Raw genomic sequence first — 18,547 nt, 5'->3', positions numbered from 1 at the left:
TGGCTCCCAGCAGGTATAAACTAGATAAATAACCCAATCTGCTTATTTTTATTTTTCAAAGTAATGCTAAGTCAGCAGGTCGTGACACAGATGGTAGGGAGAGCAGAACTGTGGAAGGGCAGAGTCATATTTCTCCACAGAATTACCCATTCTTTCCAGCTTCCACAACAGGCTTGGTGAACAGGAAGTCTGAGATAGTTCAATTAGTAGGGCAAGAGGCTCTTAATTGTAGGGTTGTGGGCTTGATACCCACATTGGGAAAAATATTTCTGCATTGCAGAGGGTTGGACTAGATGACCCTCGTGGTCCCTTCCAATTCTATGATTCATTGCTCCACAATGTCCCATTGTCACCATCCTTTGGCCATGCCTTTTACTGTATTGGTTTTCCTTTTCCCCACCCCAACCACAGAAAGTCTACACGGGGCTGAAAAGAGTTCTACTGTTATAGGTCACTATTTGGGTCCACAAGACTCAAGTCTTCATTGCTGTTTCCTGGAAGTTTTGCCTCTTTTCGGAGTTGGTGTTTGTTTTCATTTTCATTCTGCAAACCTCACAAGTAAGTAGGTATTTCCCTTGTGTTTATTTGTTGCCTTCATTCTCCAAGGAGGTAGTGGTGGAATACATGGCTCTCCTCTTCTCATTTATTCCCAACAACCCTGCAAGGTAGGGTAGGTTGAGGCAGTGGCTGGCCCAAAGTCAGCCAGTGAGCTTCACAGCCCAGTGCGTATTTGAAGCCTAGTCTCCCAGATCTAACTACTACACCACACTGGCTCTTGTTCCTCAGAGGCCCTGCTTTGCTGGCCCCGTTTCTCACCATCTGGGGTCACACATACCCCGTGTGTGTGTGTGGTGTGAATGCTCCCCGTGCTCCTCCTGGGGTTGGAAAAGGGTTAGTTCAACCTCCAGTTTCCTAGTAAAACTAAATTACTGTGTCGTGAAATGATGCATCTCTAAAAAGCATGTCACCATGAAAAGTTTGGTGTACTGTACAGTACGTGGTTTCCCCAGAGAATCCTAGGAATTGTAGTTCACCCCTCACAAAACTGCAATTCCCAGCAGCCTTAAACTACAGTTCCCAAGATACTGTGGGAGTAAACCGTAACAGTGTGCTGACTGGTGATCCTATATGCTGACTAGTCTAGGAAAGTGTAGGCTACAAACATGTGTCCATAGAATCATATAACTGTGAAGTTGGAAGGGTCCACATGGTTCATCTAGTCCAACCCCCTGGAATGCAGGAATTTTTCGCCCAAGGTGGAGCTTGAAAATCACGACCCTGCGATTAGTACAGACTTCTTGCACCTACGTGCACCACTACGCGCGACGGCGACAGCACGATCCTATGCGTAGCTACCTAGAAATAAACCCATTCTGCTGCATGGGACTCAATCCCAGCAAAGTGAGCAAATGGGACTGCAGCCTAAAGTCTGTTCATACTATTTCACAGTAGGACAGGGCTGGTTGCGAGTGTTTGGAGTCGTGTGCTGGGGCGGGGCTTACGGACACTTGGCCGCCAAATGCAGACGGCGCGGACGGCGACATCTTTACGCCAAGCGCAACAGTTTACAAGAGTGATTCTCCTCCCCCTCCCCCTTTAAGCAAACAAGACAACTTTGGCCGGCGACTCCCTTCAAGATCCGCCGGCTCCTGAAGCGAAGGAAAGGCGGAGCCGACCAGGCAGGGAGAGATGCCGAAGGCGGGGCTGCCAAGGGCGGGGTAGGCGGCTGCATGTCGAGCGGGCTCCGGAGAGGAGCCGCTAGTCTAGGTAACTCCGCGTGCCGGTTCGGGATCGCGTCGCCCCGGGCCCAGAGACGGAGAAAAGTTGTTGTAAGTAGCGCCGAGAAGTCCCCGGGCTTTCTGAACAACCCCTCCTTCTCCGGGGGAGGGCGGGAGGCGGGCCGGCTAGCCAAATATTTACGGAGCCCGGGAAGGCGCCGTGAAATTCCGAACCCCTGTCTCCGGACAGAGCGAGCTCCGCTTTCCAAGCACGGCCGGCTCTCGCCTCCTCCAGCAGCCTTCCCCTTCTTTTCCGCTCGTTTCCCCGCCACCCCGCGGTGCTAACGAGATTTCATGAATGCCTTGATAAATAAACGAAACAGTGACTGCAACAAGGGGCGATAGGTGGGCAGTGACGGGCTTCTTCTGTACGTCATAAGGTACAGAATATCCTCGAAAGGGGGTTGGGGGAGAGGTGTTTGTTTTTGTACACGTTTACAAGAAGCACGCGCCTCCTGGCCAAAACTTTATTGGGTTAAGCTTTGCAGGGCAGGCTTTAAATCGCAGCGGCTTCTACAGGGTTTGCCAAGAAAGCAAAAGTAACTGTGCTAAGAAGATTACTAGATGTGCTTGATAAACGGGACCTGCCACGAAACGTGGTGGTTCGAAGTGAATGAATGAATGAACCTTTATTTGCGTCGGCCAGCCATAGCAATAAAACAACAATACAATATACAATTATGAATTATGGTGCTGGAGAAGACTCTTGAGAGTCCCATGGACTGCTAGAAGATCAAACCTATCCATTCTTAAGGAAATCAGCCCTGAGTGCTCCCTGGAAGGACAGATCGTGAAGCTGAGGCTCCAATACTTTGGCCACCTCATGAGAAGAGAAGAATCCTTGGAAAAGACCCTGATGTTGGGAAAGATTGAGGGCACTAGGAGAAGGGGACGACAGAGGACAAGATGGTTGGACAGTGTTCTCGAAGCTACGAACATGAGTTTGACCAAACTGCGGGAGGCAGTGCAAGACAGGAGTGCCTGGCGTGCTATGGTCCATGGGGTCACGAAGAGTCGGACACGACTAAACGACTAAACAACAACAACAACAATATACAAAGAATAGAAATAAAAAGTCGATTATATAAAATACATTTTAGGGTTTTGAATCAATAGTCAAATAGTGAATCTTATTCTGATTGCCCCAACTAAAAACCTTGGTGGTTTGGAGTGCTTTTGATCAGGGTGCCCGCCAACTATCTATATACCGTATGTACCATTTTCGAGGACACTCCATTCCAGTCCATCTTTGTCATGATTTCTGCTCCCAGATCCCAACAGACACTCAGGTGTTCTCTAGCCACTGAACACAAAAACCCCTCATCGACTGTTTTGGTTACCCCCACTTCTTAAAAGCACCCCCCATTTATTGCAACCCTTGGGGTGCCCAAAGTCTACTGCGGTGTACCTCCATTTTGTGCTTGGATGTGTCGTTCCAACTACATAAGAATCAGTGCTTGGAGCTTGCTTTGAGCACATAGGGTTTTATTTTACAACATCATCACCATTGGCATATGAGCAAAGCCAGGCTTATTGCTAGACAAGTCTTGGTGGTTGCCTAGAGCAGTCCTTTTGCTGCATCAGCAGGAGGAGAGGAGGGAATAGCTTCTACTGTTGAGAGAGGAAGGAAACAGCCAAGGGGCGAGAGCCAAAGACTGTGGGAAATATGTGGTTGTGTTTGGGGAGCCATGGGAGATACTGTACAGTTTAAAGGCAGCATGAGAAAAAGCATTTTGGAAAATAGAATGTCTGCTGCTTGTTGAATTATGGGGGTGGACAGACGTCCTTTGGCAGGCCATTCCTGTGTTTTGTGGCACCATTGCCCCAAAGGCCTTGTGTAACATGTTCACCTGCTGTACTTCAAATAACCATGGTGCATAGAGCAGGGCCATAGCTGCCAAGTTTTCCCTTTTCTCGTGAGGAAGCCTATTCAGCATAATGGAATTTCCCTTAAAAAAAGGGAGAACTTGGCAGCTATGAGCAGGGCACCTATAGACAGTCTGGACTTTTGGACAGACTCATACAGGTGGATGCACTTCTTAAGATACTGTGGTTAAGGCGGGGGCAGAGGATCCTCCCCCCCCCCGGCAGGAGCCATGTTTCCTTGTGGGCAAACTTCCAGTGTCTGCATTCCAGTAGTGGGCAAGGTTAGAGGGGAAAGTAGGCGTGGCCAAAGGCAAATGTGGGCAGGGCAGATGATATACCATAGCTTGAAAAAGGTAAGAATCTCATTTGGGGAAGTCAGAGGTTTCTAGCCCTGTACATGTTCACTTCCTGATCAAGGGTGCTGGGGCAGAGGCGGAGCTAGCTGGCCTGGCACCCGCACCCGGAGGGTGCCGCCCACTCAGCGAGTGTCCCCAGTGGGGGCGGTGCTGCAATGTCACACACACACACCCAGGGTTGACACCCTGGGCGGACTGCACCCCCCTTCCTCCGCCACTGTTCTGGGGCTTTGTGAAACAACTATGACACCAAGGAACTGTGCTTTAACCTCACTGCAGATTCTTGTTTTGGTCATTTTCTATAGTGAACAGAGTTTCTTTAATTGCTTCACTCAGCAGCCGTAAACAGCTAGCAATAGAGTTTTTGAAACTGACTTCATCCCTAGTAACATTTTTTTGCCTATTAACATCTGCGTAGAGTGAGGCAAGATCATGATGTCGACACTTCTGTAAAGTGTCTGGACACCAGCCTGAAGATACCGCTTGCTTAAGCAGTCTGGGTTTGTTTTACAATACATAGACCCTGGCATCATGCCTCTTGGTCTTTTATGATAGCTGTAATCTGGGATACATAGAAATCTGTCTCTCTCCCCCCCCCTTTTTTTTTTTAAAAATCATGGCCATGTGAGGAAGATGGGCCAAGACTAGCAGGTACCTTCCAGTGGAGATTCTATTTCATTCCTTTGTTTCTCTTGTCACCTTGGTAAAGTCTGCTCCCTTCAAGTACAATAGAAGTGAGAAATATTTTCTTTTATTTTCAAGCCTTTTATTCTCTCTTCTGGAGTTGTGGGAAAATAAGAGGATTCCATCAGCTCATGCTCACTTGTTTAGCTCTGTCATGTGTGATACATGCAGAAAATTAAACCCAAGGAGAACAATAAGAAGTGGATTGGAAGTGTTAAGAATCCTACAGCTTTTGGAGCCGCAGTTTGGGTGTTTGGGAAGGGGGCTGTGCATGAAAGTGGCTTAAAGATCATGTGAGTCATTGTTGTGTCTCAATAGTACTTGTGTAGAATTCAGATGATTTCACTTTTAAAACATGTGTGCTTTTAACACTCAGATTTGTGTGACAAGACAAAATCTATGAAAGTCCCCAGGTTCATCAAGGCTAACTCAAGACAGTGCATTTGATTGCTTATGTGCATTTCTAAAGTATCAACTGCATATACATAGCATGATACAAATAAATGAGTGAAAATTGCCTTGCAGAGATCCTCTTGCCTTAGAGCACAGGACAGTCATTGGTCAAGAACATGGATCAGAATGAAGATCAGAAAATGAATCCCGAAAGAACTTGGGAGAATTTCAACAATTTGGTAATCTATGTGTGTGCGCGCGTGTGTGTATTTATATTACACATGCTAGGTTGGCCTTAGGCAAGGTGACATAATGACCCACTTAATCCTTCTGGTGCTCTGGCCTGCCAAATTCAAAGAGCTTTTACTCCCCAGGCTCTTTATCTGCAGCCTCCCCAGAAAATAAAATCTATAGGGAAGTGTTTCTGGCCCTTGTAAATAGTGCAATTTTATTTACAGACCATAAGCAGTGTATGGTTATTAGGACAACTACAGCAAAACAAAATGAGACATGGAGACAAATGGTACCTTTTTAAAATGGGAGCACAACAGCGCAATCCAATTCATGCCTACTCAAAAGTAAATCCTGTTGAATTTAATGGGTCTTGGTCCCAGGTAAATAGAGTTACGATTGCAGCCTCAATCTGTAATCAATTAAAATTGGTAAAAATGCAGAAATTCTGACTCAAAACACGTGACGTTTAATAACTGTGATCTAGTTTTGATGACTACAACCAAGGAACTTGGCTATATCTTCTGTTACCTCAGGGTTGGAATCTGCCCTTAAAATTGATACTTGCCATTCATCTGAGTTTCCCAAGTGTAGGGAAAGTGTTGGGAAGATGAAACGGGGACATATATAACTATAGAAGTTTCAACAGAACAGCTTTTGCAAGGACAAACACTTCTGTGCCAAGGCAGCCCAGTAAACAGCCCAGTAAATTGCCCTTCCTAATGCTGAGTAGTTGGTAATGTGTAAACAACATTTCGTATGAATCTAAACCTCTAATAGAATTGTCACAAGCTCTACATTTTGCATTATTCAACTCCCAACTTTTATACACACACACACACAGAGAGAGAGAGAGAGAGAGAGAGAGAGAGCGAGAGAGAGAGCGCTTATTATCCCGCAGTGTGTGTATTCCATGCCTTGCAACTGAATTTTCCACTTGATGCATCTCATGAACTGTGATCTAGTCAACAGAAGTTTATGCCATAATCAAGTTTGCTAGCCTTTAGGGTGCCCCAAGGCTCTCTCCTTAGTTTTTGCTAAGACAGGCTAACATGGCTGCTGCTTTGAAAATTGGTAATGGATCATCATGTAAAAGAGCGAATTTGAGCAGGCACAGCTTTTTCTCACGATTTCAGTTATACATTGACGGAAGCAGCACCTGCTGTGAAATACATCCCAGTATGGAAGCCCTGCCTGTACAGATACAGCAACCCTACTCCTCTCTTTGCTGATATGTCCACCTCCAAACCACAGATCAAAGGACCTGCAATGGTCCAGGAGATAAAAATGGCATTACTGTGCCTTTTTGTATTTCACACAAGAATAAATGTGTTGTAAAGACTAGAGATTACATTCCGTTCCCATTTACATGTTTTGAATTCCATTTCCTTCCCACCTCTTCACAAAGGGTTGATGAAGAAATGTAATCTGTGGAGGTGGCTCCCTTCTGGGAATAAACCTTGGTGCCTAAAAACCATCAGTGAAAATCATGACTCTGCAATGGAACCAACCTTAAGTTGCTTCAGTTCATTATCGATATTTTAGTTACATTTTGCATCCTAAAACCTCGTGCACAATTAGAACAGTTTCAGATAAGAGTGTGTAGGAGTCCACAAAGGTCAGCAATGCTAGGAATCTACCAATACTGATAAAGTACTCTTAAAACCCTCTTAGGTTTATGTATTGTATCTTCTCCTTTTCAGATGATGGATTTACAAGTGGTTGGCACACCAGATGCTCTCCCCCACGTTCATAAAAGAATCTATATTGATGAGTTTGACTGTCCTCCTAGTAAGCACTGCGAGCACGACCTTTTCCCTAAATGGCATTTGCCAGTGAAGACCGCATTGGTACTGTCCTTGTTAACCTTTATCTACACTTTCCTAAGGGACGTCATCCATCCCCTTGTAACTAATCAAGGAAATGCATTTTATAAAATCCCAATCCTGGTCATAAACAAAGTCTTACCAGTGGTTTCGATTACCCTGCTGGCTCTGGTTTATTTACCAGGAGTACTGGCTGCAGGTTTTCAGTTCCACTATGGAACCAAGTATAGACGTTTTCCACAATGGTTGGACAGATGGATGTTATCGAGGAAACAGTTTGGACTTCTTAGCTTCTTCTTTGCCTCATTACATGCCTGCTATAGCTTGTGCTATCCAATGAGGAGATCCTACAGATACAAACTCTTGAACTGGGCATATCAACAGGTACGCCATTTTGTTTTGTCGTAATGCCATTAAATCGGTTAAAAGTGTAACAGAGTCTGCAATCCTTTACAGAATCAAGTTCCATTGAGTAGGTGGGTATAGGATTGCACCTTTAAATGATTAGGGATTGTGAGTTGGAAACACCAAGGTGAGGACTGGCATGGTTAAAGTTTATAAACTTAAAAATAAAGCGGAGAGAACAAATAAAAAGATTTATATCCCAAAACATTTGTACCCAGGTTCATTCAGTGGAACTAATTATCAGATGGTCCAGTAGAAGAAAAAAGACAATTCCCCACAGCATGAATAATGTCTGGAAATCATTAACACAGGATGTTTTGATAGCTACTGCTTGTCTGACTTTTTATTTTAAGTCATTATTATTATTATTATTAATCACAGATCTATGATTTATCCATGTGTATAGCCAAAAATAATAAAATGGCAGGGATATCCAATGTGGTGCCTTCCAGATGTTGGCTCCTTAATTCCCTTTAGCCCCAGCCAGCATGGTCAAGGATTAGGAGAGCTGCAGTCTGACATCTGTAGAGTGCTGTGTTGGTTTCTCCTCATATAAATTATGCCTTCAGAGAATTTTGGCAGATGCAGTTGTCAAGATGAGAGAACCTGCGCCTGCTGTTGAAATTTTCCAGACCCCAGACCACCTCTGCACCTCAACACCTTAGTTCTAATTGTAAATACCAAAATCACGGCAGCTCATTTCTGTACATAGGCCAATTATACAGGTTATTTGAAAACATCTAGGCACATTGGCTGCTCTGGCAGAGCAAAAAAACTTGCCAAGTAAGCCTACTGATTAGCTGCTTAAAATACTGCTTCTTGGTGTTGCTTACCTCTTGTTACAGTTTGCCAAAGGTTGTGCTTAGCTTTTAGATGGAATTCTGTTTGTCAGCAAATAATGCAAGTTAAAAAAAACAAGTTAAAAAGGAATTGGAACAAGTCTTCTTGGGGGGTCAAAACTTTGCTGAAGTCAATACTTCTCCATCTAATTGACTTTCCTATGGTTAAGGCTGGTGGCACCTTTTTTTGGACATCAGTATAAACAATGCTGCAGTTAAAGATCTGAAATGGGACCATGCTCTAATTTGTAGCATGCACGGGTGAACAGAAAATATCAACAGAGTCCCAGCGTATCCTGTTTTGTGCAGCACTTTAGTTAGCTAACAAAGATCTATACAAGATATAGGCTGGTTCACACACCTGGATACTTTCATCCCATCCGTGAAATGCATACAGGCTTGGATGGGGAAACTTTAGTGCCAACTGGGGTGTTTTTATTCATTTTTTAATCCCATTGTTATTCCCATAATAGCTGCAATAGCAAAAAATAATATATATATATATATATATATATATATATATATATATATATATATATATACACACACACACACACACACACACACATATACATACATACACACACACACACACACACACATATACATACAGTTTGGTTCCTACTGGGGTTTCACCATGGAATCTGCATATGCAGAAGAGATGGCTTCCTAAGCAAAAAAAAAAGTGTCCATACCTCTGTATCTTAAGTGCACTTGTGTTGTCATTCTAACACTTCTTAAAGTGTAGTGTTCTGTCCACAGGTGAAGCAGAAAAAGGAAGATGCCTGGATTGAACACGATGTCTGGAGAATGGAGATTTATGTGTCCCTAGGAATTTTGGGGCTTGCTCTACTGGCTGTATTGGCAGTAACATCAATTCCATCTGTCAGCCACTCGCTGACCTGGAGAGAGTTTCATTATATCCAGGTACATGTAAACAAAACGGCATAGATTGTTCATGGCTCAGTGGTGAAACACATACTCTTTGTGATAGATTTGAGGTTCACTCTCTGGTATTGCCAATTGAGAAGATCTGAAAGGCAGGGGGGCACCTTCCCCCCCCCCCCTGAAACCCTGGAGACTTACGTAATCCGACACAGGACAGTTCCAAATAGCCACTGATGCGATGATATTCCCATACCACCAGATGAAAATTGATTAGAGCCAAAGATGGGTCCTTGCATGAAAGAGTTTGTGTGACCAGATATTGCTGGACTACAACCCTCACCATCCCTGGCCATTGGCCATGTTGAATGGGGCTGATGGGTGTTGGGAATTCAACAGTATCTGGAGTCCCACAGACTCTTGCCCGTGCGGCATGTGGAGCCTTTTCCATATGTGAATCAGCTTATAAGGATGCACTTCAACCTGCTGGTTGATGCAGCAAACTGGGACACTTGCAAGTAATTTCCCTGCTCCCGTTTTGTATATGCAAATAGCAGTGCTGAACCCACCAGGGCCAGTAGAAGGCACAAATACAGGATGGGAGACACCTGGCTTGAGAGCAGTACATGTGAAAAGGATCTAGGAGTCTTGGTAGACCACAAACTTGACGTGAGTCAACAGTGTGATGCAGCAGCTAAAAAAGCCAATGCAATTCTGGGCTGCATCAATAGGAGTATAGCATCTAAATCAAGGGAAGTAATAGTACCACTGTATTCTGCTCTGGTCAGACCTCACCTGGAGTACCATGTCCAGTTCTGGGCACCACAGTTCAAGAAGGATACTGACAAGCTGGAACGTGTCCAGAAGAGGGCAACCAAAATGGTCAAAGGCCTGGAAACGATGCCTTATGAGGAACGGCTTAGGGAGCTGGGTATGTTTAGCCTGGAGAAGAGAAGGTTAAGGGGTGATATGATAGCCATGTTCAAATATATAAAAGGATGTCATATAGGGGAGGGAGAAAGGTTGTTTTCTGCTGCTCCAGAGAAGCGGACACAGAGCAAAGGATTCAAACTACAAGAAAGAAGATTCCACCTAAACATTAGGAAGAACTTCCTGACAATAAGAGCTGTTTGGCAGTGGAATTTGCTACCAAGGAGAGTGGTGGAGTCTCCTTCTTTGGAGGGCTTTAAGCCATAGCTGCCAAGTTATCCCTTTTTTTAAGGGATTTTCCCTTATGCTGAATAGGCTTCCTCGTGAGAAAAGGGAAAACTTGGCAGCTATGCTTTAAGCAGAGGCTTAACAGGCATATGTCAAGAATGCTTTGATGGTGTTTCCTGCTTGGCAGGGGGTTGGACTGGATGGACCTTGTGGTCTCTTCCAACTCTATGATTCTAAGGAAATTTAACACAGCTTGCATTGGAAACAAAGGGAGAGCTACTGGTAGTCAAGATACAGACCAAAGATCTCAACTCTTCCGCTATAGAAGGCAGGTAGCACGAATCTCTTACCTTTTAAATACTTAGGCACCACGCAAGAGCTTTCCCCTATAAACAAGTGGGTGGAATGTTTTTAATGTACGGTCATACCTCGGGTTGAGTACGCTGCGGGTTGCGTACTCGGTGGACCTGGAAGTGTTTACTTCCGGGTTCTGCCGCATGTGCACTGAGGTTGAATACTTTTCGGGGTGTGAACAGCACCTGAGAACGGATTGGGTACTCAACCCGAGGTACCACTGTATTTTTTTTCCTCTTTATTTTTATATATCTATAAATGGGTGTTGTCTGTCTGTTCGTTTGTAAGTCGCTTTGAGTTGCCCTGGACTAGATAAAGTGACTAATGAATTGAAATAATAATTATTATTATTATTATTATTATTTTAAAAAGTTTAGAAAATACAAAATCACTCTACCAGATTTCAAGTCGGCTGAGGTAGAGTTCCATTTGTCTTATGCAGAACTAAGTCTTAATATGGGTAGGCGAACTAAGGCCCGGGGGCCAGATCCGGCCCAATCGCCTTCCAAATCCACCCCACGGATTGTCCAGGAATCAGTGTTTTTACATGAGTAGAATGTGTCCTTTTATTTAAAATGCATCTCGGGGTTATTTGTGGGACATAGGAATTCGTTCATTTTTTTTATTTTTTTAAAAATAGTCCGGCCCCCCACAAGGTCTGAGGGACACTGGACTGGCCCCCTGCTGAAAAGGTTTGCTGACCCCTCTCTTAGAAGCTCAGTGTTCTAAGCACATGAGGCAACCACCGTGCTGAAGCTAAGCATGCTTGGTCCTGGTCAGTGTCTGGATGGGGAACCACGTTTGTCTCCTTGGGTTCCATGAGCAAAGAAAGGTGGGGATATAAATATAAGGTAGATAATGTTTTGGCATAGGACTGAATATGCAGCAAAAACAAGGAGCATTCTTCAACAATTGCACAGAATCTTAATTAAGCATTTGGTGTTTTAAAATAACAAGGTTTGTGCTGTAACCATTGCTTTTATCTGCAGTAATTAGCAGATGACATTTATCTCCATGCCTGCATATTATGTGCATGGAAATGCACACAGGAAGATGCCCCCCCCGTCTGTTGGAAACCCTGAATATGCAGCAATGTGTATTATAGTTTGTTTTAATGTCCTTTCATTTTTAAAGGTTAACCTATTGTTTTGTTTTCTTCTTTCTTTCTTTCTTTCTTTCTTTCTTTCTTTCTTTCTTTCTTTCTTTCTTTCTTTCTTTCCTTCCTTCTTTCCAGAGCAAGATGGGACATTTAGCTTTGCTGCTGTGCACCATTCATGCATTAGTGTTTGCATGGAATAAGTGGATTGACATAGGCCAGTTTATATGGTATACTCCCCCTACTTTTATGATGGCAGTCATTCTTCCAATTGTGGTTCTGACTTGTAAAGCTATCCTGCTTTTGCCATGCCTTAGGAAGAGACTAGAGAAGATCAGATCTGGTTATGATGCTAATGCTCAGGCAAGTAGGACACAGATAACTTCCAGACTGTAGATTTTAAATGTGCATGTACTTTGCTGTCCATATTCAGCTTTGTTTTTTTTATAAAAAAAAAATACCATAAAGAAACGGTCATCTTTATTTTTACATAGAGTAATCTGCACTGAGTTCAGTAGGACTTCTGGGTGTGTTTTTTTCTACTGATGGATTTTAAAATATCTTACTTCACTATAGGTAGTTTTCTGAAAATTTACTTAACATTACAAGTTTACATGAGCTTAGGGTAAAGTATGCATGTGGAAATTAAAATCTCAGGTGAACTTCACTTTAAAAATACCAAATATTTTTCAATACAATTACAGCAATGACAACCTTCTCTTCAGGGAAACTGGAATAATAACACGACTGTTATCACAACAGTGTTTATATTCACATCAGATCTAAAATAAAACATGCAATACAATAAATAATGCATAACACTTTAAAATGCAAACACAGAGCTGCCTTGCCGGAAACAGCTTCTCAGTTGATTTCAGTGGCTGGAGTAGATCAGTATGCACATGCTTTTGTGCTTAATGAGATCAAGTGCATATCTAGATCATGGGATGCACCCAGATTACTTAATAAGTTAAACACCACAGAACCTTTGTAGCAAACCAAGGTCAGCCTTAAGAACATAAGAAGGCCTTGCTGGGTTTAGACCAGGATCCACGCAGTCTTGCATACTGCTCTGCAACATGCAGGATAACCTTCTTCCCCAACATCTGGTCTTCAGGGTTTATTGCTTCAATCCAAGGAAAGTGGTGTTTAGCTATCATTTCTGACAGCTGGTGAAAGAGAGTTCCATGGATTTTTAGAATCCTTTTTAAATTCACCTGAGCTACTTGCAATCACCACATTTTTGCGCCAGTAAATTCCATAAGTTAAATACTAGGGGCTGGATCCTGGGCTTCTTCCATTCACAGGAGGGATTCCTATGCAGTGGAAATCCCTGCTGTTTTTCTGCTGCAGTCTCCTGCATCACTTCCCTTGCTGTTTCAGGAGGTTTCTAACCCTCTGGATCAGCTTTTTTTCAGGCTGATGGTGAATGAGGATTTGGCAGAAAATTGAAATTCCTATTCCACTGGCAAGATAATTCCTTGAATTGGACCCCACTCATGGGAAGGCTGATTCCCACCCATGCCCTTTTTTTTTGGTCCTGGACTTCTGTGACTCAGCTTTCTTGGGTGAATGCAGATTACAGTGTTAAGAGAGAGCTGATTAACCACATAAATTGTTTTATTTTACTTCTATAAAAACTAATATGTGTATTAAAGAGTATTTGACATGGATTGGTCTGGAATATATTTTGCAATTTGATTTTTTTAGAAGACATTTTTCCATAGTGAGGTGGGAATTGAGCCCTTCACCAACAGTAATTTGGATCCCAAAGAATTGTTTCACTTTGAAACTCTTGCCTCTATTCTGCGTTTCTTAAAATTATGTTGTAAATTGAGTACTGTAAATAAGAATTCAGCTATACTTGTAGAAAATGTGTTTTTTCACATTTAAAACAATAAAACTTCTATACTCCAGCAGTTTTATATATAAAAAAAGATTTGTCTGTCTTTTTAGATGGTTTGTTTTTTGTTTTTTGAAAATTGGCAGAGGCCAATAAATAGTTGGTTGAAGACAGTGAGTCAGTAACTGTTAAACAAGATAAATTTAGCAAAGTAGACTTTCATATGTGGAAGTAATGAGAAGTGCCGCACACTTTCATGAAAGTTACACAATTCACCCAATGCTATGGAATTAACCCTGAGATGAGTTCTCTCATCCATAGTCAGATCAAACAAAGGAGAAACAACCTTCGACACATTATGGGTTGTGTCCAATAGGCTTCACCCACCAATGCAAGTCCGTTTGATCCAGTGAAGGCTTCCATTAGCAGACTGGGGAGGGAGACTATTTTTAATTATTTCCCTCTGCAGTCCTCCAAACAGTCTCTGGAATGTTGAGCAACCCATTGACACAGCAAGAAAGGTGCCATGAGCGAGTCCTCTCCATTCTCCTGATGAAAGGTCCTCTGACCCAACAGAGACTTCCATCAGAATAACACCACCATTGGATACAATCCAATTCCCTTACTGGATTGGGAACCTGTTGTGCAGAAAAGATTTGCATCCAGATAGATGAGCAGTGCAAGTTCATCTAACGTGGTGCAGCCCATTCATTTGCAAACTGTGAGTGGAGATGTGCATCATGGTTAACAATTATACCATCCCAGCTGCATGTGCCTTGATCATGGTTAAACTGGGCTTTGAAATTACAACACAGGAATTATTTATTAGTAAAGTGCTTAACCATTAACCTGGTAAGACACAAAATAGATGTGGGAGAGAGAAGGAACAGGAAACATGCTGGTGCTAGTCCTTTGTAAAGCTATATACCGTATATTTGTCGTGATCTGCTGGAGTCGCTAATGTGGGAGAGAGGTCAGTCTCGCTTTTCCATCTGCTGCACCCAGGTAGATCAGCTGTTTATAGTAGAAGGCATATCTGGGATAGGAGGAGCCACTAAAACCTATAATAAAAAGACTGCTGATTCATGGTCACACGACTCCAACAAGCTAGATGGTGATCACGGTTATAAAACAATTCCATTTCCTGCAAACAGTCTCTGGGCACTTAATGCTGTAGCACAGCTGAAGGTAAGCAAGTAAGGATCTGGTCAAGATTGCCAAGAGCAGGACACAAGTATGTTGAGTTGTACATGGTTTGGGGGTGCTGGATCCATTGCCGTCACTTTAGGCTCAGGTGTTTTTGGTAGCGTGGAGTGCCTTTTATCAGCTTCAGTGGGTGGTACCTTCATCTGGGCAGGGGTAACCGAACTTCTGCCATCTGCTCTGGTAACCTCTAAGTTAGATTATTGCAACGTGTTCTATGTAAGGCTGCCTCTGAGGGTGGTTTGTCAACTTCAGCGGCCATGTTGCTCACTGGAGAAAGATGATTTGAGCATATTACACCAATCCTGGCCCAACTTAACTGGCTGCCAGTTAGTTTCCAGGCCCAATTCAAAGTGCTGCGATCATCATCTGAGGTCCTTTGTGTGTCTCCTCCGTGAGAGATCCAGACAGTGGCAACACGAGAACACGCATTTTCTGCGGTGGCTCGCCATTTGTGAAATGTTCTCCCCATGAAGGCTCGCCTTGCACCTTCATTATACATCTTTAGTTGCCAGGCAAAAACATTTTACCTCTTCCAAACCTTTAAAACTCTGGAGTATGTTATTTTTGTTATTATGTTATGTATTTCTGTGTTTTTATAAATAAATAGACATTAAATTAAGAAGAAGCAAAAAAAATAAATTCAAAACATCTTATTTTTTATAAATAAGCCAAGTCTGTGCAGTCCTTAATATAGGAGGACTTGTTTTTTGTTTAGATTTTGTGTTTGCAAAAGTCCAAGTCCTTCCCCTGGGCAAACTACTTGATTTTTTTTTTTTCATAGCAAGCATTGCAATCAAAACCTGTTTTAGCTTCCTGTCAGATAAGTTTGTGACTCAACCAAGCACTGTGACACAGAAAACTGAAGAGTCTGACCTTTTATTGTTGAAAAGTGATGAAGGTTTCAGTACACTACAATTCTCTATGTCAGTAAAAGAACAAAAAAGAAACTCAAAAGTGTGCAGGATGCAATTGTTTAGGAAAACATTAGAGAACTACGGTATGGCTGTAACCAGGCCCATGTGGGGGGGGGGCAGCTGGGTCCTCTTGCCCCAGGCATTGGAGGGCTATGGTAGGGTTGCCATACAGCTTTGGCCACCCCCACTCCCCAACTATACAGCTTTTCGGTCCGGATTTTCACCGCTTGAAATATGGCAACCCTAGCAGCAGGGACCAGCTGCTTTTTTGTTTGAGTTTATAACCTTATTCTAAGAAGACTCCCGCCCTGGGCCTCAGACAAGCTCTACACAGGCCAAACAACAATATTTAATACTGGTTAGATTAATCCGTGGGTGAGGAACCTTAGGCCTGAGGGCCAAACAAACTTCACCATCTGCCTGTTGGGACTCTCCTCAACCACAACCTTCACTATTATGGCTTACCACCCTTCCTCAGGTGTTACTTGTCTGGCTAAAATATGTCCTTGACCTCTGGTAATGTTGCTTGACTGAGTAGAGGATAGAGGGGAGTTTCTGTAGAAACTAGCTTGCTGTATAAAGGTAAAGTTTACATTTCCTGTTCTATCCACTTTTGCCTCTGCACCTGCCCACCCCTTGAAAGGTTGTCCAGGAGAGAATGTGGCCCTCAGACCACAAAAAGGGTTCTGCACCCATAAATTAATCAATTTAAAATGTTAAAATGGCATCCCGCTAATTGAGTAGCACATTTTGCAAAAATGATGTCAATGTTCCTTCTATAGTAAACTTTTTCATACTGTGTTTTATGTTGTGTGAGCCACCTGGAGAGGGCTACGCCTTAAAAGGCAGCCTATAAATTATGTTTATGAATAAAGAAAATAAAGGTTGTGAATGTGCCACAGAGCTGTCTCTTGTGTTTGCTTTTTATTTTGTAATACTGTATATGATCACTGATAGTTTACTAGCAGCAGAATCCACATCCATGTTGACTCAAGTCCTGCTTTATTTAATTGGTCTTTCTTGCAAATTATTGAGTATAAGACTGCAGCATAGGTTCATTTAACTTTATAAAAAAATTTACTGGGTCAAACCAGATAACATATAGTGAGAAACAGAATACATTACATCAAAACTGGACATAAAAGAGAAAAGTGTAAAGGTTAATAGTTCGAGGCTTAAGAGAGATAAAGTGGCAGAAGGTGAAGGGTAATGGGGCCCACTTTTGTTTTGCTTGTTAATAAATGACCCCGTAAATGTAATCTCAAAACCTTTTATTGCTGACAAGCTAAAAATTAAATGAGCACTATAAACAAATTCAGCACATCCATGCTCACTATATCATAGGGGAAATTTGTGTTCTCATTTTTGGGACCTTTCAACATTTAGACATGTGTTTTTAAACTGATCTGAGAAAAGAACTTAGCATGTATTTTTGGAAGAAAACTGCTGAAAAGCTCCGGGTCAGAATCAGTTCCTAGTGTGGCCTGCTGATCTAATAACTTTGTGGTTTGTTGTCGTAGAATGGCATACGTATAAAATCACTATCCACAGCTTCATGGCTTTAGATGTCTTTTGCATGGACTGTGGCAAAGGGGAACTGCGCCCCCAATCTCAGGGTCAGCCAGCCCCCATCTGCCTGCCTTCTCCTTTGCATCCAGCCCGGGGGGGGGGGTGGCCCTGGCTGTCAGCTTCCTCCTTCTCAGTTTCAGCATTTCCCTTGTGTAACTCAACAGGGAGGAGGATAGGGGCAATACAAGAATTAATTGGCTGCATCTGGCATTGGCTGTTGGCTTATTTGCCTTCTGCACTGCCAGTCACAATGAGCACCAACCACCGTCATTGCATAAACTGCAATTAGTGATTCCTTCCAAACATGACTGTTAAGGATCACACCAGCAGCCACAGACTCTGGATCAATAGAATACAATAGAACATAGAATTGTAGAGTTGGAAGGGACCACAAGGATCATCTAGTCCAGGCATCCCCAAACTTCAGCCCTCCAGATGTTTTGGACTACAATTCCCATCTTCCCCGACCACTGATCCTGTTAGCTAGGGATCATGGGAGTTGTAGACCAAAACATCTGGAGGGCCGCAGTTTGGGGATGCCTGATCTAGTCCAACTACCTGCTATCCAGAAATCTTTCACCTAGTGCAAGGCTCAAACCCATAATCCTGAGATTAACAGTCTCATGTTTTACTGACTGAGCTGTTCCCTCAGAGGTTCCTATAAGTATAATAGGTCTTGGAAGAATTCTGATGAATTTGATGGGGACTATCAAGATAGTGACGTTTTCATATAATGTAAGATAGGTTATACCTGAACCACAGACCCTTAGGACTCCCTCATAAATATGCTTCAGAGAAATGTGGCTATTTGCCAGAGCAAGGCATCTGAAACTGGTCTGTGGGCCACCAGTGGTCTGTCAGCTTACTTCAGGTGGTTTGTAGCATGTTTGCATTAAATGATCATATTTATTTCAATTGCATATTCTTTTTTTAATATTGTATTGTATTTTATCGTTTTACAGTCTGAATTTTAGGGAATGCAACTTGTAATCCAATCGCACACTGTATCTGAAGAAGTGTGCATGCACATGAAAGCCCATACCAATGACAACCTTAGTTGGTCTCTAAGGTGCTACTGGAAGGAATTTTTAAAATTTGTTTCAACTACAGCAGACCAACACGGCTATCTGCTTGTAATGCAATA

General features: G+C 42.8%; 1 protein-coding gene across 2 annotated transcripts; it reads left to right on the top strand.

Moving 5' to 3' along the window:
• Positions 1-1,500: 1,500 nt before the first annotated feature.
• Positions 1,501-13,555, top strand: STEAP1 (STEAP family member 1). 2 transcript variants are annotated; one of them, XM_035129314.3, is made up of 5 exons: positions 1,501-1,829; positions 5,210-5,316; positions 7,012-7,518; positions 9,141-9,305; positions 12,010-13,555. In XM_035129314.3, the coding sequence occupies exons 2-5, from the start codon at positions 5,254-5,256 to the stop codon at positions 12,265-12,267; spliced, it is 993 nt and encodes a 330-aa protein (XP_034985205.3). In that variant the 5' UTR covers positions 1,501-1,829; positions 5,210-5,253; the 3' UTR covers positions 12,268-13,555. The 2 variants fall into 2 exon arrangements, with proteins under 2 accessions (XP_034985205.3, XP_088510570.1); XM_088654444.1 differs by having other exon boundaries at positions 1,692-1,826.
• The last annotated feature ends 4,992 nt before the right edge of the window (positions 13,556-18,547 follow it).

This window comes from Zootoca vivipara, chromosome 11 (assembly GCF_965207765.1).
Source record: "Zootoca vivipara chromosome 11, rZooViv2.hap1.1, whole genome shotgun sequence".
NCBI lineage: Eukaryota > Metazoa > Chordata > Lepidosauria > Squamata > Lacertidae > Zootoca > Zootoca vivipara.
This window is presented reverse-complemented; position numbering and strand designations above follow the sequence as displayed.